The sequence below is a fragment of the Mustelus asterias genome, chromosome 6, assembly GCF_964213995.1.
Source record: "Mustelus asterias chromosome 6, sMusAst1.hap1.1, whole genome shotgun sequence".
Classification (NCBI taxonomy): domain Eukaryota; kingdom Metazoa; phylum Chordata; class Chondrichthyes; order Carcharhiniformes; family Triakidae; genus Mustelus; species Mustelus asterias.
In genome coordinates, this window is record NC_135806.1 from 9072729 (window position 1) to 9097261 (window position 24533).

Consider the following 24533-nt stretch of genomic DNA (forward strand, 5'->3'; position numbering starts at 1 on the left):
CTGTAAGACAATCTTCACCCAACATTTTTGCCGCAATTTTACCGCCTCACCCGCTCAATGCCAAGGGAGAATGCCATTCTGCCAGCCTCGCCCGCTCCGATTCTGGGGTGGACAAGGCAGTAAAATTCCGGGCAAATGTTTGAGGAGCTTTAGAGGTTAGAATCTTGGAGAGGGGGGGAAGATGAGGAAGTGTCTCTGGAAGTGAGTGATAACTGGAGCAGTGCGAGCTGTATAAATCCAGATAGGAATAGAATCCTTTCTGGACAATCCCACTGAGTGCAGTGGAGGGAAAACGCTATGAGTGCAATCACACCAAATACAACGAGAGGTGGAAAGAGTTGGATTTTGATTTTGCAGTCGGTAATGATGAAATGATGCTTATTGTTAATGACCGTTACAATTTATAACCTCACTCATACAAAACCTAAACCAGGAAGTGTATTTTAGAATCTTTAATTCATTGTAAAAATCACATACAGAGTGTAAAGAATAAAAACGAAACAAAGAAAAGATTAAAATTATGTTTAAAAAATATTACATTCAGAAAGCTTATTTATTTATTAATGTTACAAGTCGGCTTACATTAACACTGCAATGAAGCTGCTGTGAAAATCCCCTAGTCGCCACACTCCGGCGCCTGTTCGGGGACACTGAGGGAGAATTTAGCACGGCCAATGCACCTAATTAGCACATCTTTCAGACTGTGGGAGGAAATCGGAGCAAACCTGGGAGAATGTTCAGACTCCGTACAGTGAGCCAAGCCGGGAATCGAACCTGGGTCCCTGGCGCTTTGAGGCAGCAGTGCTAACCACTGTGCCGCCTGTTGCTTTGCAGTTGTAAAATTAAAATCTCAATTCCAGAGAGGTTGGCAGCAATTGCGAGTTACCACACTGTTCACTTAACACTAGAATGCAGCAGGTCTGACTTTTGCTGGTGTGTCTAGTGGGAATCTAGTCAGTACGCAGTGCGTCTCTAAGGCCTTGTATGCTTTTCAAGGCTGAGTTCATTACAAATTTCCAATACAGTGAAGCTTGTGGAACCTCTGGGCACACTGTCCTGGATGGGGTTCCACATTTCACTGTAGATGTGCATGAAGATTCCTGCTTCGGACGCCATGAAGTGCGCTTTGTAATATTGAACATATTAACACCGACGCTTTATTAACAACTCCTAACTATGTACATTTATATAATACTGAGTACATGTATGGAGCTGACTCTGTCCTAGGTTGAATCATAGAATACCCACAGTGCAGAAGGAGGCCATTCGGCCCATCGAGCCTGCACCGACAACAATCCCACCTAGGCCCTATCCCTGTAACTCCACGTATTTACACTGCTAGACCCCTTGACAAGAGGCAATTTAGCATAGCCAAACGACCTAACCCACACATCTTTGGACTGTGGGACTGGAGGAAACCCACGCAGACACAGGGAGAACATGCGAACTCCACATAGACAGTGACCCGAGGCTGGAATTGAACCTGGGTCCCTGGTGCTGTGCTAAGCACTGTGCCACCATACCGCCCTTACTAATGTAGTGAAGCAGGGTGTGTTATAGGGTGTGGTACCGACAACAATCCCACCCAGGCCCTATCCCAGTAACCCCATGTATCGACCCTGCTAATCCTCCTAACCTACACATCCTGGGACACCAAGGGGCAATTTAGCATAGCCAATCAACCTAACCCGCATATTTTAGGACTGTGGGAGCACCCGGAGGAAACCTACACAGACGCGGGGAGAATGTGCCAAAAGTTTTTATTTTACTAGTGTCACAAGTAGACTTACATTAACAGTGCAATGAAGTTACTGTGAAAATCCCCTAGTTGTCACAATCCAGTGCCTGTTTGGGAACACTGAGGGAGAATTTAGCATAGCCAATGCACCCAACCAGCACTGGAAACCGGAACACCCGGAGGAAACCTATGCAGACATGGGGAAAAAGTGCAAACTCCGCACAGACAGTGACCCAAGGCCGGAACTGAACCCGAGCCCCTGGCACTGTGAGGCAGCGGTGCTAACCACTGTCCCACCCATCTCTGTCCATTTCTACACTGACCCTGGCTCTGGCACATGTCATAGAGTCTAGAGATATACAGCACGGAATCAGGTCCTTCGGCCCAACTTGTCCACGCCAACCACTCAACCCATGCAAATCCAGGCCAATGTATTGTAAGACTTCCCAACTAACATGTCTTTGTCCAGGATGGCATTGGCACTGTGCATAACATTGAAACCAACCTGAAACCTTTCAGACGATTGGGTGAGAATGCCTTTGGGAGGTGAGGCTTGGAGCAGGGGAGGTGGCGGGTTGGATAATAAATGATGCGAAGAGATGGGCCAGAGGGGAGGTCGACTGAACCACCTAGCAACAGGATTGGGCACATTTTTTATTTTGACAAAAATAGCCCGAGATTAAGTCATCCGCCTGTGCTTTTTTCTTGCTGCGGTGATTTTGAGCTACGTAATGTTTCTTTTTCATATCTCTTGTGTCTGCGTCTCACATCGGTATCCCGGAAACGTGGCTGGTCACAACAATCTACGCTCCACGATGCTACAAGTGAAATAGAACGTGTTACAAATCTACAGCAAGAGCAAATTGATAAGTTTCTATCCTGCTTTCACATATTTCCTTCAGAATTTAGCCGGTTGTGCTTCTGAAAATGAAAACAGCGCGGCAAATGTCAGTCATAGGAAACAAAACATTGACCTCTTCAGCTTGTCACTCAATTACATCAAGGTTCATAGAATCATAGAACCACTACAGTACAAAAGAGGCCGATTCTCTGACAGAGAACATCTTAGCCAGGCCCATTCCTCCACCCCAATCCCGTAACCCCACTTGTCCATCTCATTACTTCCTCCTAACCCGCACATCTTTGGACTGTGGGAGGAAACTGGAGCACCCGGAGGAAACCCACGCAGACACCAGGGGAGAATGTGCAAACTCCACACAATCATCTAAGGCCAGAATCAAACCTGGGTCCCTGGCGCTGTGAGGCAGCAGTGCTAACCACCGTGCCACCCACGGGTTAATCTCAACTTCAATCACCCACTTTTGCTCCATTGCCCTTGATAATTTTATCAGATGCATTCCCAGCATTTATTACTCCAAGCTGCAACTAAGATCCATTGGAAAGCTTCACCTTTCAATTGAAGTCAGTGGATCCCTCATCAACATCCACAACGTTTTGGAGGGACGGTCCTAGATTTCTGCTGTTTGTTTTTTTACGGTTTACAGTGTGGTGGACTTCTGGCAAGTATTACCTGCACACTTTCCTCCCCTCAGAGTGGGAGCGAGGGCCTTTTTATTCCTTACAAAATTCAAACCACCTCCATCCTTGCTCCTTTAGTGTTTATTTTCCACGAGAAGGTCACACGTGAAGTTTCATGATCTTTCATTTGTAGATTGAATTCCATTTTTTGTGAATGGGGAAATGGAAGTGAAAGCTCAAACTGAATATAGTTGTTTGGTGACACAAACATGGTGGGCTGTGAGATAGTTTCTGGCTATATCAGGAAACCGCGTGGAGTTAAAACCCGTCCCTACAGCACATTCTCACCCTACCTCCTTCAACCCCAATGGCTAACGCTCTGTTGCTCTCTTCCAACTAACAGTGCAACATTTCAGCTTACATTGCTGTAATGATGCATGTTTACCGACCCCGTCAGAAACACAACAGATTTTTAATAACAAGGAAAAACTGTACAGAGGCCGGCAAACCCCGATTACCCTGGAGCAACCCCACCTGCCCCAGTCCCTACATGTTTTCTACATGACTTCTGGCTGTCTTCTGCCTGAGAGGACTCCACCCCCTTGGAGTCTAACCTAACCAGCATGTCTTTCAGACTATGTGAGGAAACCGGAGCACCCGGAGGAAACCCACGCAGACACGGGGAGAATGTGCAAACCCCACACAGACAGTGACCCAAACCCGGGAATTGAACCCGGGTCCCTGGCACAATGAGGCAGCAATGCTAACCATAGTGCCATCCCCTTTTTTTATATAACTAAACCAATTGAACCGGCCCTTTTTAGAAACCGTTTCAGAGGCAGTTCCTCTCTGAATAATCTTTCCCTTTTCCTGCTTTGTTTTTCTTCCATCCATTATCATCAAGTAAGAAGCCTCATAACACCAGATTAAAATCCAACAGGTTTATTTGGAATTACGAGCTATCGGAGCGCTGCTCCTTCATCAGGCGATGAAGAGACAGCGCTCCGAAAGCTCGTGCTACCAGATAAACCTGTTGGACTTTAACCTGGTGTTGTGAGACTTCTTACTGTGCCCACCCCAGTCCAATGCCGGCATCTCCACATCATGGCTATCATCAAGAATTTTCTCTGCATTTTCTCGTATCTGTGGACCATGTCTTATATGAATACATTTATTGTATTAGAAAGTTCTGTTATTCAATAAGTACTTCCAAGTCTTACTTTCATTTTGTTATTTTTAACGGGAGCACTCACCCACACGCATTCCCTCACCCACAGTTTAATAAATTAAAGCTTGGGACTGTTGCGAGGCATTTGCACCCTTCATTTTATTTGAAATTTGTTCCTATCTTGTCAGGGTTTGATAATGTGTTTCTAAAATGGGTGTTCCTCCTCTCCTCTACCCACACCCATTCACTCTCCCCTGGGCCCCATCGGCCCCAGCCTTTCTCGGGACCCATGGCCAGACCAACCATTGAACCCAGTTTGGGAACCCCCACTCTGTGTTCTTCCTTTCAAGACTTTACAATCTGCTCCCATCTCCCTGAAGCACATTATTCAACCAGATACCTTTTTACAGCAATTGTAATCGACTTTCAATTCCAGATTTGATCGAGTGAATTTAAATTCGACCAGCAGTAGTGGGAATTGAACCCATGTCCACAGAGCATTAGCCGAGGCCACCGGATTAACAGTCCAGTGACAAGACCACTACACCACCATCACACCACTTCAAGTTATTTTTGATCTTTTTATTTCACTCGTGTCACAAGTCGGCTTACATTAACACTGCAATGAAGTTACTGTGAAAATCCCCTAGTCGCCGCACTCCAGCGCTTGTTCGGGTACACTGAGAGAGAATTTAGCATGGCCAATGCACCCTAACCAGCACATCCTTCACATTGTGGGAGGAAACCGGAGCACCCGGAGGAAACCCACGCAGACACGGGGAGAATGTGCAAACTCCACACAGGCAGTGACCCAAGGCCGGAATCGAACCCGGGTCCCTGGCGCTGTGAGGCAGCAGTGCTAACCACTGTGCCACCGTGCCACCCATACCCGGGTCCCTGGCGCTGTGAAGCAGCAGTGCTAACCACTGTGTCACCGTGCCGCTGATACCCGGGTCCCTGGCGCTGTGAGGCAGCAGTGTTAACCACTGTGCCACCGTGCTGCCCATACCCGGGTCCCTGGCGCTGTGAGGCAGCAGTGCTAACCACTGTGCCACTGTGCCGCCCATACCTGGGTCCCTGGCGCTGTGAGACAGCAGTGCTAACCACTGTGCCAACGTGCCGCCCCCATTGATTCCTCAGTGACATTTTTTAACTTTAGTGCAACAACAGCAGTAGATCTTCAAATATGTTTGTGACGTTAATTTGCTTACATCATGGGAATGATACCCAGGCAACTGATGACTGAAGACAGACAAAAGCTGACGGAAGGATACTGGTCTTGCGTTGAGTTGTAAATATTGAGGAAGGTGACTGAAGCAACAACTCCTGTCAGCGTTAGTAAAATCTGAAGTATCGCAAACGGTTTCCCTTAAAATAAGAATAAAGAACATAAGATATAGGAACAAGACTGGGTCACACAGTCCCTCATCTGCTCCATTCAATAACACCATGGCGATGATCTATCTCAACTTTATTTTCCAGCATAATTCCCGCCTCCCTCAATTCCCTTCACACCCAAACGCCCTCATTGTCTTGAATCTACTTCACAACTGGGCATCCACAGCTCGCCAGGGGAGAGAATTTTAAAGATTTACAACTCTTTGAGTGAAGAAATTTCTTCTCACCTCAATCATAGAATCCCTACAGTGCAGAAGGAGGCCATTCGGCCCTTTAAGTCTGCACCAACCATAATCCCACCGAGGCCCTATCCCCATGACCCCATGCATTTATCCTAGCTAGTCTCTCTGACACTAAAGGGCAATTTAGCATGGCCAATCCACCTAACTCACACATTTTTGGATTGTGGAAGGAAACAGGAGCACCCGGAGGAAACCCACGCAGTCACAGGGAGAATGTGCAAACTCCACACAGACAGTGACCCAAGCCAGGAATTGAACCCACGTCCCTGGCGTTGAGAGGCAGCAGTGCTAACCACTGTGCCACCATGCCATCCTACATGGCCAAACTCTCATTCTGAGACTGTGACCGCTGTTACTAGGTCTCCCAGCCAGGGGGAAACATCCTCCCAGCATCTACTCCTGTCAAACCCCTCAATGTTCTAGTGAGATCACCTCTCATTCTTCTGGACTCCAGAGATTATGGGCGGGATTTTCCAGCTGCGATCGCCCGAAGACCAGAAAATCCCACCCGAGGTCAACGGACCTTTGCATGGTCCATGTCCCACCTGCTATGATTCCCGTGGTGGGTGGGGTGGAAAAATTCCATCCCATAAGTCTATTCTACTCAATCTCCAATCATAGGAATCTCTCACCCAGGAATCAATCGAGTAAGTGTCCATTTAATCTCCTTCAGGGTAAGTCTATCATTCACAAATACAATTGAAAGATTCTAATACTGAGCTTCATTGCTATGTAGCTATGCAGAGCATAAGTATCATAACCTATAGCCTATTTACATAGGGCTCTATGGGAAGATGGTCATACAAAGATATTATGGAGTTAATTCAAATCTTCAAAGGTAAGCTGGGGGAAATATTGACCGAGGGTAAATGGATGCTATCAGGTGGAACTCTGACTGCTTTTACTCTCCACTATTTTTTATTCATTCGTGGGACATGGGTGTCACTGGCTGGCCAGCATTTATTGCCCATCCCTAATTGCCTGAGGGCAGTTGAGAGTCAACCATATTGCTGTGGCTCTGGAGTCTCACGTCGGCCAGACCAGGTAAGGATGGCAGATTTCCTTCCCTAAAGGACATTAGCGAACCAGACGGGTTTTTCCGACAATTGACAATGGTTTCATCATCCTCAGTAGATTCTTAATTCCAGATATTTTTTATTGAATTCAAATTCCACCATCTGGCGGGATTTGAACGCAGGTCCCCAGAACATTAGCTGAGTTTCTGGATTAATAGGCTCACGATAATGCAGTGGAACCCCGATTTTACGCGCCCCGATTTAGTGCGAAATCGGATATGACGCGATGAATCATTGGACCCTTTTTTTTTGCTCTTTCCGGTTTAGTGATTTAGCGCGACACTGAGTTAGCGCGACCCCGATAACATTCGCAATAACATTTTATGGACCCCCAACCATCGCGTTACAATGGGGCTGCACTGTACCACTAGGCCATCACCTCCCCTTATTTGACCCAATCCCATCATGTTCTGGCCAGATGGGTTTGGCTATAAGTCCCCCAGCCTCTGATTGTAATCAAGTTTTGGTCAAAAGCTTCCAGATGGCAGGCAAGTAATGGAGACATGTCTGGCTATAATTGCGCCAGGAACTATCTTTGGGAAAGGAAGAGATCCAGAAGTCTCAGGCCCTTTGCAGTGTTGAAAGCTCGGACAGTCACTATGTTCCCAGATTTAGTTCAGGGATACTGTGTGGATTAGAGGAACTTCCATAATGAGAAAGAATGTAGTCTCACACCACATCAATAAATTAGCTCGTTAAAGTTTTTATTTTATTTGTATTAATGAAAAGTGACCAGAGCACAAGGTGACATTTTGTAAACGGGCAAAGATTAGCAGAATCTGAGATACTAACCATATGAAGTGTCTTTTATCTGTTTGGAAATCACAGATCGTATTGTAGCCAGCGGAATAAGGGCGAAAATCATCACAGCTCGGGCTGTAAGATAACAGATAGCAGGCGGAAGTGGTTAGTCATTTCAGTAAGTGCTAATGTGATTGCGGCTGTTCATTACAGACTAGGCATCTGCTGTTGATGATCCTTATCAACAATTACATGATTTAAACTCTCAATCGTCAAACTCATCTCACTTTTGATATTGTTTTCAAACTGTTATAGGAATACTTTCAGCTCTACAACATTGCATGGATGACACAGCATCAGAGGAACATAGAAACTAGAAGCAGGAGGAGGCCATTCGGCCCTTTGAGCCTGCTCCGCCATCCATTTTGATCATGGCTGATTATCGAATTCAATATCCTGATTCCCCTTCCCCCCATATCCCTTGATTCCTTTAGCCCCAAGAGCTATATCTAATTTCTTCTTGAAATCAGACAATGTTTTGGCCTCAACTACTTTCTGTGGGAGTGAATTCCACACATTCACGACCCTTTGGGTGAAGAAATTTCTCCTCACCTCAGTTCTAAAAAGGTTTACCCCTTATCCTTAAACTTTGACCCCTAGTTCTGGACTCCCCCACCATAGGGAACATTCTTTCTGAATCTACCCTATCCCTGCCTTATAGCTGACTTATAACTAACTGGCTTTGACAAAGGGTCATCTGGACTTGAAATGACAGCTCTTTTCTCTCCTTACAGATGCTGCCAGACCTGCTGAGGTTTTCCAGCATTTTCTCTTTTGGTTTCAGATTCCAGCATCCGCAGTAATTTGCTTTTATAACTGATTTATATTTGTATAATGCCTTCAACATAGATATGCAGATACAATACATAAAATGTGACACAATACATTTTGGGAGGAACAACTGGGAAAGGCGATGTTCCCAAAATGACAATATTTTAAACGGGGCAGTGGATTTTGGTTTGCAGGTATACAGATCACGTAACAGTGACAATGCAAGTCGGTAAGTTCATTAACAAGGCAAACAGGATTGTTAGATCTGCCTTAACAGGTAGAATACAAGGGCAAGGATTGGAAGGAACTTGGACCAGACCTTTGGAAGAATATAAAATAAATGTGGGAATTACATGTCAATTTAATAAGATGTCACCAGAGGTCACGTGTTGGAGCTTATGAGGGGAGACACAAGGAATTTCCTTAATAGCAGTGAGAAGATCGAGGATGGTAAAATAAAGGTCACCCACATGTTGCCGATTTGGTGAAAATATAGTACCCGGTTGCTTTCACTGGCTGGTGAGATGACACGGGGATGGTAGAAATTTCAGAAAAATCCAAAAGTAAAGATAAATTTATGAAGATGTTATTGTGCAGAGGATGATTGATGTGAAATTTGGTGCCAAAATCTATTTTTGAAGCTGTGTTCCTCCAATTCTGTCTACGGAAATTAGATGCTTAAGAAATAGGAATATTAAATGGTGCAGAGAATAAAGAGGAGATTGTGATTCGACTGTTTGGATAAAGAAAAGCAGTGGATTGTAATGCCCAATAATTCTTTGAGTTTCTGTCAGTAGTTAACAGTAAAAGCTACAAGTCCCCTCCCTCCTTTTATTCCACAATAGATAATAAAACTTCAACACTTAGTTCAGCAAAAAGCTGCCAATGACAATTACTTACCAACAAAATACAGGAAAGTCCGCATCACAAAGGCCATGATTAGCATCCCAATGGAAAATGACAGCATTCCCATCACAATCAAGGAAGTGTCCTTCAACCATCTGGAAAAAATGACAACTGCGAGGAAGCTGGTGATGAAGATAGCGTACCCTGTGGCGTTGCCATAACCGACCCAGACTGCATTCCAACTCAGCGGGTCCTTTAGGACAAATATGGGCAGCACATCTACTCCCCCACTCACCCCCAGTTCATACAAAACCGCAGCGGTGAAGAGCAGTGCGATTGCGATCTTATCCACCGACCTGTTGCTCCCAGGATTACCCTGAGTCATTGGGTTGTCCTGGTTATCCAGTAACCTAGACCTTTGACTTTGATTCCAAGTTGCATTCTCTGACTCAACCTCACTGGTGGTTTGTGAGTCACTTTCCTGCTGTCCTTGGTCTAACAGGCTGCCATATCCTTGAGGTCCACCTTGTGCTTGTCTGGGTGATGATTGTAGACCCAGGATGCTACAAAGTAAGGTCAAAAAGTAAAAAATACAACTACACACCATCAGCCCGGCCCCCTGGTCCTGTGAGATTTTGAAGTGGATAAAGAGGTGACCAGATGCAATACTCCCAATCATCCCAGCCACCCCATAGGTAAGTTCAACTCTGTTCAGCCTGATAGACCTCTTCTCCTCTGAGGATGTGTCTGAGGCAAGAGCCATGACCCCTGGCCAGAAAGCGGTAAAACCCCCGCTCAGGCCATTCAGCAGAGCGGTGGCAAACATCACCTGCAAGGGCCAATCAAACAAGATGACCAAGAGCAGCAGAGACCTGGAGACCAGGTACCCCAGCAAGGGCACACAAATGGTGATCTTCCTGGACTTCTGATCTCCCAGTTTGCCCAGGAAGAAGGTGAAAAGCAGAGGGGTCATACTCAGCAGGAGGTTGTAGATCATGTAGAACCGAGAGATGGCCCCTTGCTGCTGGTCTTGGCTCGCAGGTACTGTGGAGTTGGCAGAGGTGGAATTGGAGCGTCCCTGGACCAACATTAACAGAGAGGTGTCATAGAAAGCACCGGCAATCTGGTGCAAACCGACAACGATCTCGATGTGAGAGAAGAGATTTCGACACATCTCCATTCTCTTTGCCTCTGCCTGTTTATCTTTTGTAGCAAAACGCCCAGAAATGGCCCCTTTTCACTGGCCTGAGGATGTCAGGGGATCCCCTCGGTCACTGGGGAGCGGCTGGAAAGAGTCTTCGGTCTTAACTTGAACACGGAAGAGCTGCACTTCCCGAATTCTGATTCACTCGATTGCCTCACTTGGTTGATTGTTGCTGGAGCCGGAACAGTTCCAGACTGTGCTGTAGCTGTGCAGTGCTGTACCGACTGGCAGTGTTCAAGATTTCAGTCTGACAGGGTAATGTTTCTGCGGGATAGAGTTAGAACCTGTGGGGAAAGCACCTTATTTGAAGAATCATTTAAAAAATTTTTTTAGCGATGTTGCAATGTGTTAATGCCCCCAATGATCACACCACAATGCCACTAACACCATGATGTTAAAATTGCTCTTTATTTAATTTTTATTATTTGCCTCCTTTCCTAGGAAAGGAAATTGCAGTTGGTGGTGTTCCCATGTATCATAGAAACCCTACAGTGCAGAAAGAGGCCATTCGGCCCATCGAGTCTGCACAGACCACAATCCCACCAGGGCTTATCCCCATACATTACCCTAGCTGGTCCCCCTGGCACGAAGGGGAAATTTAAGCATGGCCAATCCACCTAACCCGCACATCTTTGGACTGTAGGAGGAAACCGTGGCAGCAGTGTGTACCATCGACCTAACCCGCACATCTTTGGACTGTAGGAGGAAACCCTCGCAGACACAGGGAGAATGTGCAAACTCCGCACGGACAGTGACCTAAGCCAGGAATCGAACCTGGGTCCCTGGCACTGTGAGGCAGCAGTGCTAGCCACTGTGTCACCGTGCTGTCTCTGTATTTGATGCCCTTGTCCTTTTATGTGGTAGAGGTCACAACTTTGAACGGTGCTCTTAAGGAGGCTTGCTGAGTTGCTGCAGTGCATCTTGTAGATGGTACACACTGCTGCCACTGTGTGTCAGTGGCGGAAGAAACAAATGTTTGAGTTGGTTTATGCAGTCAAATAAGCTGCTTTATACTGCATGGTGGCAAACCTCTTGAGTGTTGATGGAGCTACACTCACCCAGTCAAGAGGCGAGTGACCCAAGCTTGTAGATGGTGGATAGGCTTTGTGGAGTCAGGAGGTGAATTCTCAGCCACTGATTTGCTCTTGCAACTACAGTATTTATAAGGTTGGACCAGTTCAGTTTCTGGTCAATGCTAAATCCCAGGATGTTATAGTTGGGGATTCAACAGTAATATTAGAATCGTAACACAACAAAAGGAGGCAATTTGGCCCATCAGTTCCATGCTGGCTCTCTGTAATGTTGCCTAGTCAGTACCATTTTTCCATTTTATCCCTGTAGCCTTGCTAATTTACTTCCCTCAAAGCTGTGGAATGCCAGGAGGAGATGGTTCAAAGCTTTTCTTGTGGAGATGGTCATTGCCTGGCACGGTGGCACAGTGGTTGGCACTGCTGCCTCGCAGCGCCAGGGACCCGGGTTCAGTTACAACCTTGGGTCACTGTCTGTGCGGAGTTTGCACGTTCTCCCCGTTTCTGCGTGGGCTTTCTCCGGGTGCTCCGGTTTCCTCCCACGCTCCAAAAGACGTGCTGGTTAGGTGCATCAGCCATGCTAAATTCTCTCTCAGTGTACTCGAACAGGCGCCAGGGTGTGGCGATTAGGAGATTTTCACAGTAACTTCATTGCAGTGTTAATGTAAGCCTACTTGTGACACAAATAAATAAACTATAAACTTAAACTTTAAACTTTGAAAACTTGTGTGGCACGAATGTTATTTGCCACTTATCAGCCCAATCCTGAATGTTGTCCAGGTCTTGCTGCATATGGACATGGACTGCTTCAGTATGTAGGGAATCACGAATGATGCTGAATGTTGTGCATTGGCAAAACAGCAATTGAAAGGTGGTTAGGGAATTGAAGTTGGAACTGAATGGTACATGTTGAGCCCGTTCGAATATTGCGCCAAGTTCATGGGGACCAGGTATGTGAGGGTGACAGCTGAGTTCTCCACTACATTCAACAGCCCTGTGCTGGGGCTGCGTGCCCTTAGAGGAAGGCTGGGGCATCATCACCAGAGCGATTAGCATTGAGGAGGGCAAGTTCAGTCCCTAGAGCTCTGGGCACAAATGGTCCATAGTGCCATCCGGTTGTTGGTACATGGTGCATTGAGAAGGGATGTCCCGTGGGTGTGGTGGGGTGGTTGGAGGAAGTATCTGGCAGAGCAGTCCTTGAGACTGGCAGTGCCCAAACCCGCCTGGTATATATATTTTTCAAGCTATTATATGAATGCTTTCATCTGTACAACAGCACATGGATCACACAGTTTCATACAACATATAGAAAGCTTTAATAAAGATATGAAGGTAAAATAGAACATAAAATACAGAATCCATAAAATGTTATTTTTAACCAATTCATGGGATGTGGGCATCGCTGGCTGGGCCAGCATTTGTTGCTCATCGCTAATGGCTCTTGAACTGCTCATCCATTTCAGAGAGCAGTTAAGAGTCAACCGCATTGCTGTGGATCTGGAGTGACATACAGCCGGGTCAGGCAAGGACATGAGCTTACCTTCCTTGAAGAACGTTAGTGAACCAGATGAGTTTTTACAACAATAAACATTGGTTTAATTGTCATCATTATAGAATAGAACAGTACAGCACAGAACAGGCCCTTCGGCCCATGATGTTGTGCCGATCTTTATCTGAAACCAAGATCAAGCTATCCCACTCCCTATCATCCTGGTGTGCTCCATGTGCCTATCCAATAACCGCTTAAATGTTCCTAAAGTGTCTGACTCCACTATCACTGCAGGCAGTCCATTCCACACCCCAATCACTCTCTGCGTAAAGAACCTACCTCTGATATCCTTCCTATATCTCCCACCACGAACCCTATAGTTATGCCCCCTTGTAATAGCTCCATCCACCCGAGGAAATAGTCTTAGACTTTTAATTCCAGGTTTTTGTTGGATTCAAATTTCACCATCTACCATTGGTGGGAATCGAACCCGGAGCATTATTCTGGACCTTGGGATTACGCCGTCACCTCCCTGTGTGACGCAATATTTTACAAGCAAGACATAGGGAAAGGAGATATATCTTAAATAACAAGATTTTAAATGGAGGTGTGAACTTTGGCTTGCAGATATACAAGGCACCTAAAGACAGGTAAGAATCATAGAATCCCTACAGTGCAGAAGGAGGCCATTCAGTCTATCAGGTCAGCACCGACAACAATCCTACCTAGGCCCTATCCCCGTAACCTCACATATTAACGCCATGAATCCTTCTAACCTATGCATCCCAGGACACTAGGGGGAATTTAGCATAGGCAATGCACCTAACCTGCACATCTTTGGACTGTGGGAGGAAACTGGAGCACCCACATAGGCACGGGGAGAATGTGCAGACTCCACACAGACAGTAACCCAAGACTGGGAATCGAACCCAGGTCTCTGGAGCTATGAGGCAACAGCGCTAACCACGGTGCCACCTTGCTGCCTGGTCATTGACCGAAATAGAATCCTTAGCTATGTATCGAGAGGAATAGAAGGACAAGGACAGGATGTTGAACTTGGACCAGGCCTGAACGCGTCCTCAATTAGAAGATAAAATAAACGAGGGAAGTCCATGTAGAGTTAACACGATGTCACCAGAGGTCACGTATTACAATAATGAGGGTTTTACTCAACAGCATGGAGAAGGTTGGGGATGATTCAGTAGAGGCCACCCAGATGATGAAGATTTACGATAAATAGTTCCAGGTTCTTCCCACTGGGATGACACAGGGATGGTGGAAATGTGAGAAAATTCCAAAGTAAAGGTACAGTGATGATGATGTCATTATGCAGAGGATGATTGATGTGAGATTTGGTTCCAGAAGCTATTTTTGAAGCTGTGTTCCTTCAATCCTGTAATTGGAAATGGGATGCTTGAGAAAGAGGATTAGTAAAAGGTGTAGGGAATGAGCAGCAGATTGTGATTCGTTAACTTAAACAGAAACTGGATGGGTTTTAATGCTCTGTAATTCTCTCAGACTTTCCTCATTTTCGCCCGGTGGTTAAAAATAAAAGCTCCAAAAACCATCCCATCCACCCCTTCCCCCCGCACACACACACACATTACACATTGAAGAAAAGACTTGGACCCTCAGTGGTTTAGTCCAGAAAAAACTGAGAAGGCTGCCAATGACGTTACTTACCAATAAAATACAGGAATGTTCACTTCACAAAGGCCATGATTAGCATCCCAGTGGAAAATGACAGCATTCCCATCACAATCAAGTCATTGTCCTTCAACCATCTGGAAAAAGCGACAACTGCGACGAAGCTTGTGATGAAGATAGCGTACCCTGTGGCATTGCCATAACCGACCCAGACTGCATTCCAACTCAGCGGGTCCTTTAGGACAAATATGGACAGCACATCCAATATGTCTCTCAACCCCAGTTGATACAAAACCCCAGCTGCGAAGAGCAATGCGATGGTGATTTTATCCACCGACGTGTCACCTCCAGGATTATCCCAAGTCCTGGAATCGTTCCGGTTATCCAGTAACCTTGACCTTTCACTTTGACCTTCATCCCAAGTTGCATTTTCTGACTCTAGCTCATCAGTATCTTGGTCCTCACTTTCCTGATGTCCTTCATCTAACAGGCTGCCATATTGTGAGGTCCACTTTGTGTTTGTGTGGGTGATGGCTTTAGGCCCAGGATGCTACAAAGTAAACTGAAAGTGTAAAAAATAGAACTGCAGACTATCAGCCCAGCCTCTCTCGCCCTGTGAGATTTTGAAATGGTCAAAGTGGTGACCAGATGCGATATTCCCAATCAGCCCAGCTACACCGTAGGTAAACTCAACTCTGTTCAGTCAGATAGATCTCAGACCAGTGAATGGGGTCATTCTGGTTTTGATTTGATTTATTATTGTCACATGTATTGGTATACAGTGAAAATTGTTTGTTTCTTGTGCGTTATACAGACGAAACAGGCCGTTCATATAATACATAGGGGAGAAGGAAAGGAGAGGGTGTAGAATGTAGTGTGATGGTCATAGCTAGGAGGTGGGGAAAGATCAGCTTAATATATGGTAGGTCCATTCAAAAGTCTGATGGCAGCAGGGAAGAAGCTGTTCTTGAGTCAGTTGGTATGCAACCTCAGACTTTTGTATCTTTTCCCCGACAGAAGAAGATGGAAGAGAGTATGTCCGGGCTTCGTGGGGTCCTTGATTATGCTGGCTGCTTTTCCCAGGCAGCGGGAAGTGTAGATGGAGTCAATGGATGGGAGGCTGGTTTGCGTGATGGACTGGGATACGTTCACAACCCTTTGTAGTTTCTTGCGGTCTTGGGCAGAGCAGGAGCCATACCAAGCTGTGATGCAACCAGAAAGAATGCTTTCTATGGTGCATCTGTAAAAATTGGTAAGAGTCTTCGTGGACATGCTGAATTTTCTTAGCCTCCTGAGAAAGTAGAGGCATTGTTGAGCTTTCTTAACTATAGCGTCAGTGTGGAGGGACCAGGACAGATTGTTGTTGATCTGGACATCGAAAAACCTGAATCATTCGACCATTTCCATTTAACCATTCAAGGAACTTGGAGCAGTGGAGTTTGCAAATCATCGTAAATGATGAGGCAGAAGTAGACTTGACAAAGCTTCCTGGCCTGGTCCTGTGGAACATGAAGGTGTAGACTCTTCAGCAGAAACAGCCTGAGATCAGTGTCAGTGCCACCACAAGTTAAACTAAGTGATCACCTAGAGTGGCAATTATGGCAGGTGGCAAAAAAAACTGAATGAAATATTGATAAAACTACATAAGCAAATAAACAGGCTTCAGCAGTTTGACTGAAAGGTCTGGCTTTATTGATATATATCCACATCGAATCATACAGTGCAGAAGAGGCCCTTCAGCCCATCAAGTCTGCTCTAACATGTGTGAAACACCTGATCTACCCCCTAATCCCATTTACCAGCACTTGGCCCATCGCCCTGAATGTTATGAGATGCCAAGTGATGTACCAACTATTTATAGAAACATAGAAGATAGGAGCAGGAGGCCATTTGGCCCTTCGAGCCTGCTCCGCCATTCATTATCATGGCTGATCATCCAACTCAATAGCTTAATCCTGTTTTCTCCCCATAACCTTTGATCTCATTTGCCCCAAGTGCTATATCCAGCCGCCTCTTGAATACATTCAATATTTTGGCATCAACTACTTCCCGTGGTAATGAATTCCACAGGCTCACCACTCTTTGGGTGAAGAAATGTCTCCTCACCTCCGTCCTAAATGGTCTACCCCGAATCCTCAGACTGTGACCCCTGGTTCTGGATTCTCCCACCATCGGGAACATCCTCTTTGCATCTATCCTGTCTAGTCCTGTTAGAATTTTATAATTATGGGATCCCCTCTCATTCGTCTGAACTCCAGCGAAAACAATCCTAACCTAGTCAATCTCTCCTCATACATCAGTCCCGCCATCCCCGGAATCGGCCTGGTTTTCCATGTAGATTTTATATCGTTTTTCCCACAATTTCATGTTACGTTCCTCATTCTGTTCATGCGACAACTTTACAAATGATAAATCACATTCTGTTTCCTATTCTCTTTAGCTCTGATGAAGGGTCATCGACTCGAAACATTGGCTCTATTCTCTCTCCACAGATGCTGTCAGGCCTGCTGAGATTTTCCAGCGCTTCTTGTTCCTTTTTTCTGATTCCAGCATCTGCAATAATTTGCTTTCATTTTACAAATTTGTACATTTACATGACTATTTTAAAATTGCGGACCATTAAATAATATCGAAGGAGGTAATTTAATCTGGCCCGCTGTATCGTAATGATTGTTGATTGTGTAAATACCACATAATTTCACCTAGTTGCAGAAACACAGAATATTGCACATTATAGCACACATTTATTTATTTATCATTTATTAGTCACAAGTAAGGCTGACATTAACACTGCAATGAAGTTACTGTGAAATTTCCCCAGTCGCCACAGTCCGGCGCCTGTTCGGGTCAATGCACCCTAACCAGCACGCCTTTCAGAATGTGGGAGGAAACCGGAGCACCCGGAGGAAACCCACGCAGACACGGGGAGAACGTGCAAACTCCACACAGACAGAGATCCAAGCCGGGAATCGAACCCGGGTCCCTGGCACTGTGAAGCAGCAGTGCTAACCGCTGTGCTAGCGTGCCGCCCATTTCATCTGATACATATCCTATGAAAAATATAGAACAATGAGGATGTATAGTCAGCCTCATAATATTCTCCTCTATCAGGTAATATGAATCTTTAATTATAAATGCAGGATTTTTTATTCACACTGAGACACTATTCATTTTTGGAAAGTTAATTCTGAGTCGGAGTGGCAGAGGGTGCAAAACTGATTGTCACCCAAGGTGCTTAATACACTTGCAACGGCCCTTCCTGAGATTAAATCATTTGGCTTTGTTTTTTTTTGTGACAATAGTTTTGAACTATGAGTGTGTTCCTTTTTTCACATCTCTTGTGTCTGGGTTTCACATCAGTATCCTGGAAATCCGGGTGGATTGGACAATCTGCGTTCCACAAAGCTGTGAATGAAATAAAACATGTTACAAATCTATCGCTAATAACAGGAGGAACATGTTCCAATTTTTAATTCTACATTCACTCATCTCCTGTGCAACGGAAAACCCCACAACTGGCGGAATTTTAGAAATAGAAAAAGTTTGTCAAATGGAAATTATAGGAAAGGGAAGAAACCTTTTAACGCCTGGAGCGTGTTCTGCAATTCACTTATATCTTGGGTGGCACGGTGTCACAGTGGTTAGCACTGCTGCCTCACAGCACCAGGAACCCAGGTTTGATTCCCGGCTTGAGTCACTGTCTGTGTGGAGTCTGCACGTTCTCCCCGTGTCTGCGTGGGTTTCCTTCGGATGCTCTGGTTTCCTCCCACAGTCCAAAGATGTGCAGTTTAGGTGGATTAGCGGGGTAAATATGTGGGGTTACGGGGAAAGGGTTTGGGTAAATTGCTCTGTTGGAGGATCAATGAAGACTCAATGGACCGAATGGCCTCTTTCTGCACTATAGGAATTCTATGATTGATAAAGTTAATTTATTGGTCACAAGTACATTAACATTGCAATGAAGTTGCTGTGAAATTCCCCTAGTCACCACACTCCGGCATCTTTACAGTCAATGCACCTAACCAGCACGTCATTCAGACTGTGGGAGGAAACTGGAGCACCCTGAGGAAACCCACGCAGACATGGGGAGAATGTGCAGACTCTGCACAGACAGTGACCCGAGCTGGGAATCGAACCCAGGTCCCAGGCGCTGTGAGGCAGTGGTGCTAACCACTGTGCCGCCCACCACAGATTGATCAGTGTTGATCTGCATTTCAACTCTGCTTACCCATCTATTTGCTCAATACCCCTTGATAACTTTACCTCATTCAAATGTCAGTTGACCCATCTTCAATATCCACAGCTTTTTGGAGGGATAGTTCTAGATTTCTGCTGTCTGGATATCTATTTCTTACACTTTCTAATTGAGAGGGCAGCACATTTACAGCAAGTATTAGCTGCACCCTTCCTGCCTGCCATCATTGGAGCTTAGGCTGTAATTCTCTTTAAAAAATTCAAACCACTGCTATCTCTGACAATTAAAGGTAATCTTGCACATTGTGTCACTTTTTTGATGATATCTACCACAGCCCAAATTGAGCCAGAAACTGAGGTTAGATATTTTAAATCTTTCATGGGCTGAGGGTGTCTCTGGCTAGGCCAACATTTATTGCTGCTCCCCAATTGCCCTTGAGAAAGTGGTGGTGAGCGGCCTTCTTGAATCGCTGCCGTTCATGGGGTGTAGGTGCACCCACAGTGCTGTTAGGGAGGGAGTTCCAGGATTTTGATCGCGAGACAGTGAAGGAACGGTGACATAGTTCCAGGATTGTGTTGTAGGATGGGGGTGTGCCGATCCCATACATCTCTTCGGCTGGGAGACTTGCAAGTAGTCCGGTGTGGTGATCTCACCAGGCATGCCTGGTGCTGCCCCTGAATGTGACCTCTTCTGAAATTAGTGCAGATTCCCAGTATGCGGAAACCTACTCCAGAAAGAGTGTCTTCCGCAACTTGCCTTGCTTTTGTGATTTGCAGTGCCTTTAAACCCAACAGTGTGTGATTGGAGAATTTACCACTGAAGTATACAGTGCAGAAGGAGGCCATTCAGCCCATTGAGCCTGTCCCTGCTTTTTGGAAGTGTTGGTTCCACCTCCCCGGATCTTTCTTCAGAGCTCTCTATAGTTTTCCCTTTCAAGCATTTAAACAACTTCCTTTTGAAAGTTACTATTGAATCTGCTCCCGTCCCCTTCTCAGGTGTTGCTTTCCAGATCACAATAACTTGCTGTGAAAAAGTTAAACCGAATCTGTGGCCTCTGTGTACATTTCGGATTCTCATCCCCCACAAGTTCCTCTTATTCTTTTTGCATAATCCAATGGAATAGAGGTATCATCGTGATAAAACAACATGATCGACCTCAGTGCAAATACAACAGCAGAATGTCAAATGTGATGTTAATTTTGCTTACATCATGGGAATGATACCCAGGCAACTGATGACTGAAGACAGATAAAAGCTGACAGAAGGATACTGGTCTTGCGTTGAGTTGTAAATATTGAGGAAGGCGACTGAAGCAACAATTCCTGCCAGCGTTAGTAAAATCTGAAGTTTCGCAAGCGGTTTCCCTTAAGATAAGAATAAAGAACATAAGATATAGGAACAAGACTCGGTCACACAGTCCCTCATCTGCTCCATTCAATAACACCATGGCGATGATCTATCTCAACTTTATTTTCCAGCACAATTCCCGCCTCCCTCAATTCCCTTCACACCCAAACGCTCTCATTCTCTGTCTTGAATCTACTTCACAACTGAGCATCCGCAGCTCGCCAGGGGAGAGAATTTTAAAGAATTACAACACTTTGAGTGAAGAAATTTCCCATCACCTCAGTCCTAAATGGCCCATCCCTCATTCGGAGACTGTGACCCCTGGTTCCAGGTTTCCGAGCCGGGGGAAACATCCTCCCAGCACCTTTCCATCAAGCCCTTCAATGTTTTAGTGAGATCACCCCTCATTCTTCTAAGCGCCCAAAATTATGGGGTGAATTTTCCCTTTCCGCCCGCTACGGGAATCGGAGCGGGTGAGGGGTGGACCATAGAAAGGTCTGTTGGCCTTGGGTGGGATTTTCCAGTTTCAGGGCGAGCGTGACTGGAAAATCCCGTCCTACAAGTACATTCTACTCAATCTCCAATCATAGGATATTTCTCAACCCAGGAATGGTGAGGCTGTGTCACAGTGGTATTGTCACTGGACTAGTAATCCAGAGACCCAGGGTAATGACCTGGGGACACGGGTTTGAATCCCACCACGGCAGATGGTGAAATTTGAGTTCAAGAAAAATCTGGGATTAAAAGTCTAATGATGACCATGTCGATTATTGGAAAAACCCACCTGATTCACTAATGTCCTTTAGGGAAGGAAATCTGCTGTTGTTACCTGGTCTGGCCTACATGTGACTCCAGACCCATGGCAGGGATGGGCAATAAATGCTGACCCAACCTGTGATGCCCACATCCCATGAACAATTAAAACAAAATTTTTTTTGAAGAATCAATCCAGTGAACATCAAGAGAATCACCTCCCGGGCAAGTCCCACACAAGTGTAATTGCAGGATGGTCAACTGAATGTTTTGCTTCCCCCATTTTTCAAATTCGTAGTTACGCTGAGCATATGTTCAGGGGTTAGAGGAACCTGTATAATGAATAAAAGCAGCATCACATCACGCAGAAATCAACTTGTATAAATGGGACTGAAATGTAACCACATCACAAGTTGATATTTTGCAAAGATTAGCAGTATCTGAGATACTAACCATACGAAGTGTCTTTTATCTGCTTAGAAATCACAGATTGAATCGTCGGCAGTGGAATTAGGGCAAAAATCATCAGGGCTCGAGCTGCAAAATAAATAACAGGATGAGGAGGAAGTGGTGACTTCATTGATTGCACTATTCGTATCACTTTCGATATTATTTTCAAATGCTTTTATAAGACCATAAGACATAGGAGCAGAATTAGGCCACTCGGCCCATCGAGTCTGCTCCGCCATTCAATCATGGCTGATATTTTTCGCATCCCCATTCTCCTGCCTTTTCCCCATAACCCCTGATCCCCTTATTAATCAAGAACCTATCTATCTCTAACCACTGTGCTACCATGCTTTTTAAAAAAAATTATTAGTGTTACAAGTAGGCTTACATTAACACTGCGATGAAGTTACTGTGAAAATCCCCTAGTCGCCACACTCCGGCACCTGTTCGGGTACACTGAGGGAGAATTTAGCGTGGCCAATCCACCTAACCAGCACATCTTTCGAACTGTGGGAGGAAACTGGAGGACCCGGAGGAAACCCACACAGACACGGGGAGAATGTGCAGGCTCTGGACAGACAGTGACACAAGCTGGGATTTGAATCCTGGCCCCTGGAGCTGTGAGGCAGCAGTGCTAACCACTGTGCCACCATGCTGTCCATTTATGCATTTATGTAGTGCCTTTAACATAAAAGTGCAGACAAATCGTGGGTACAATACATTAAAAGTATTGACAATACACATTGGAAGCAAGAATAGGGAAAGGAGATGTACCTTAAATGACAAGGTTTTAAATTGAGTAGTGGATTTTGGTTTGCAGATATGCAGATGGTACGAATCAAATGCGGTAATGCACATACATAAGGTTAGTCATAGGGCAAAGAGAGTCTTTAGTTTCCATTGATATGTGGAATAGGGAGGGCAAGGACAGGATGTTGAATTTGGACCAGACCTGAATTTGACCCCAATTAGAAGAATATAAAATAATTGAGGGAAGTCCATGTAGATTTAACACGATGTCATCAGAGGTCACATATTACAGTAATGAGGAGAGACACCAGGAATTGTGTCTCTCACACAAGGGTGTCTGGACAAATACATGAATAGGATGGGAATAGAGGGATATGGTCCCCGGAAGGATAGGAGGTTTTAGATCAGACGGGCAACATGGTCGGTGCAGGCTTGGAGGATCGAAGGGCCTGTTCCTGTGCTGCAATTTTCTTTATTCTTTGTTCTGTGAATTGGAGTTTCACTCAACAGCATGGAGAAGGTTGGGGATGATTCAGTAGAGGCCACCCAGATGATGAAGATTTACGATAAATAGTTCCAGGTTCTTTCCACTGGGATGACACGGGGATGGTGGAAATGTGAGAAAATTCCAAAGTAAAGGTACAGTTATGACGATGTCATTATGCAGAGGATGATTGATGTGGAATTTGGTTCCAGAAGCTATTTTTGAAGCTGTGTCCCTTCAATCCTGTAATTGGAAATGGGATGCTTGAGAAAGAGGATTAGTAAAAGGTGTAGGGAATGAGCAGCAGATTGTGATTCGTTGACTTAAACAGAAACTGGATGGGTTGTAATGCTCTGTAATTCTCCCAGACTTTCCTCATTTTCTCCCTGTGGTTAAAAATAAAAGCTCCAAAAACCATCCCATCCACCCCTTCCCCCCGCACACACACACACACATTACACATTGAAGAAAAGACTTGGACTCTCAGTGGTTTAGTCCAGAAAAAACTGAGAAGGCTGCCAATGACGTTACTTACCAATAAAATACAGGAATGTCCACTTCACAAAGGCCATGATTAGCATCCCAGTGGAAAATGACAGCATTCCCATCACAATCAAGTCATTGTCCTTCAACCATCTGGAAAAAGCGACAACTGCGAGGAAGCTGGTGATGAAGATAGCGTACCCTGTGGCATTGCCATAACCGACCCAGACAGCATTCCAACTCAGCGGGTCCTTTAGGACAAATATGGGCAGCACATCCAATGCACCTCTCAACCCCAGTTGATACAAAACCCCAGCTGCGAAGAGCAATGCGATGGTGATTTTATCCACCGACCTGTCACCTCCAGGATTATCCCGAGTCCTGGAATCGTTCCGGTTATCCAGTAACCTTGACCTTTCACTTTGATCTTCATCCCAAGTTGCATTTTCTGGCTGTATCTCATCAGTAGCTTGATTGTTGTCTCTCTGCTGCTCTCCATCTAACAGGCTGCCATGCCCATGAGATCCACCCTGTGTTTGTCGGGGTGACGATTTTAGACAGCAGAAGCTGCAAAGAAAGCTGAAAATGTAACAAATAGAACTAATGACCATCAACCCAGTGCCCTGATCGTGTGAGATTTTGAAATAAATGAAGAGGTGACCGGATGCAATACTTCCAATCATCGCAGACACACCACTGGCTAGTTTAACTCTGTTCAGTTGGATAGATCTCTTCTCCTCTGTGGACGCATCTGAGGCAAAAGCCATGACCCCAGCCCAGAAAGCACTCGAATCCCCACTCAGGCCATTCATCAGAGCAGTGGCAAACATCACCTCCAAGGGCAGGTCGAACAGGATGACAAAGAGCAGCAGAGACCTGGACACCAGGTACCCCAGCAAGGGCACACAAATGGTGATCTTCCTGCACTTCTGATCTCCCAGTTTGCCCAGATAGTAGGTGGGCAACAGAGAGGAAATCCCCAACAAGAGGTTGTAGATCATGTAGAACCGAGAGATGGCTGCATGCTGCTGGTCTTGGCTCCCGGATATTGTAGAGTTGGCACAGGTGCAATTGGACCGTTCGTGGACCAGCATCAACAGAGAGGTGTCGTAGACAGCACCGGCGATCTGGTGCAAACCGACAACAATCTCAATGTGAGAGAACAGCTCTTGACACATCTCCAT

The 24533-nt window shown here is 45.5% G+C and overlaps 2 protein-coding genes and 1 pseudogene across 2 annotated transcripts; all 3 read right to left on the reverse strand.

The window, feature by feature from the left end:
• Positions 1-437: 437 nt before the first annotated feature.
• LOC144495257 (solute carrier family 46 member 2-like) lies at positions 438-10860 on the reverse strand. The gene is made up of 4 exons (XM_078215324.1): positions 9574-10860; positions 7894-7977; positions 5597-5753; positions 438-2556 (listed from the first exon to the last, which is right to left on the reverse strand). The coding sequence occupies exons 1-4, from the start codon at positions 10697-10699 to the stop codon at positions 2532-2534; spliced, it is 1392 nt and encodes a 463-aa protein (XP_078071450.1). The 5' UTR covers positions 10700-10860; the 3' UTR covers positions 438-2531.
• Positions 10861-14915: 4055 nt separating this feature from the next.
• LOC144495238 (solute carrier family 46 member 2-like) lies at positions 14916-15623 on the reverse strand (annotated as a pseudogene).
• A 2555-nt stretch (positions 15624-18178) lies between these two features.
• On the reverse strand, positions 18179-24533 carry LOC144495256 (solute carrier family 46 member 2-like). Its single transcript, XM_078215323.1, has 4 exons — positions 23402-24533; positions 21636-21719; positions 20290-20446; positions 18179-18292 (listed from the first exon to the last, which is right to left on the reverse strand). Exons 1-4 carry the CDS (start codon positions 24531-24533, stop codon positions 18244-18246), a joined length of 1422 nt encoding a protein of 473 aa, XP_078071449.1. The 3' UTR covers positions 18179-18243.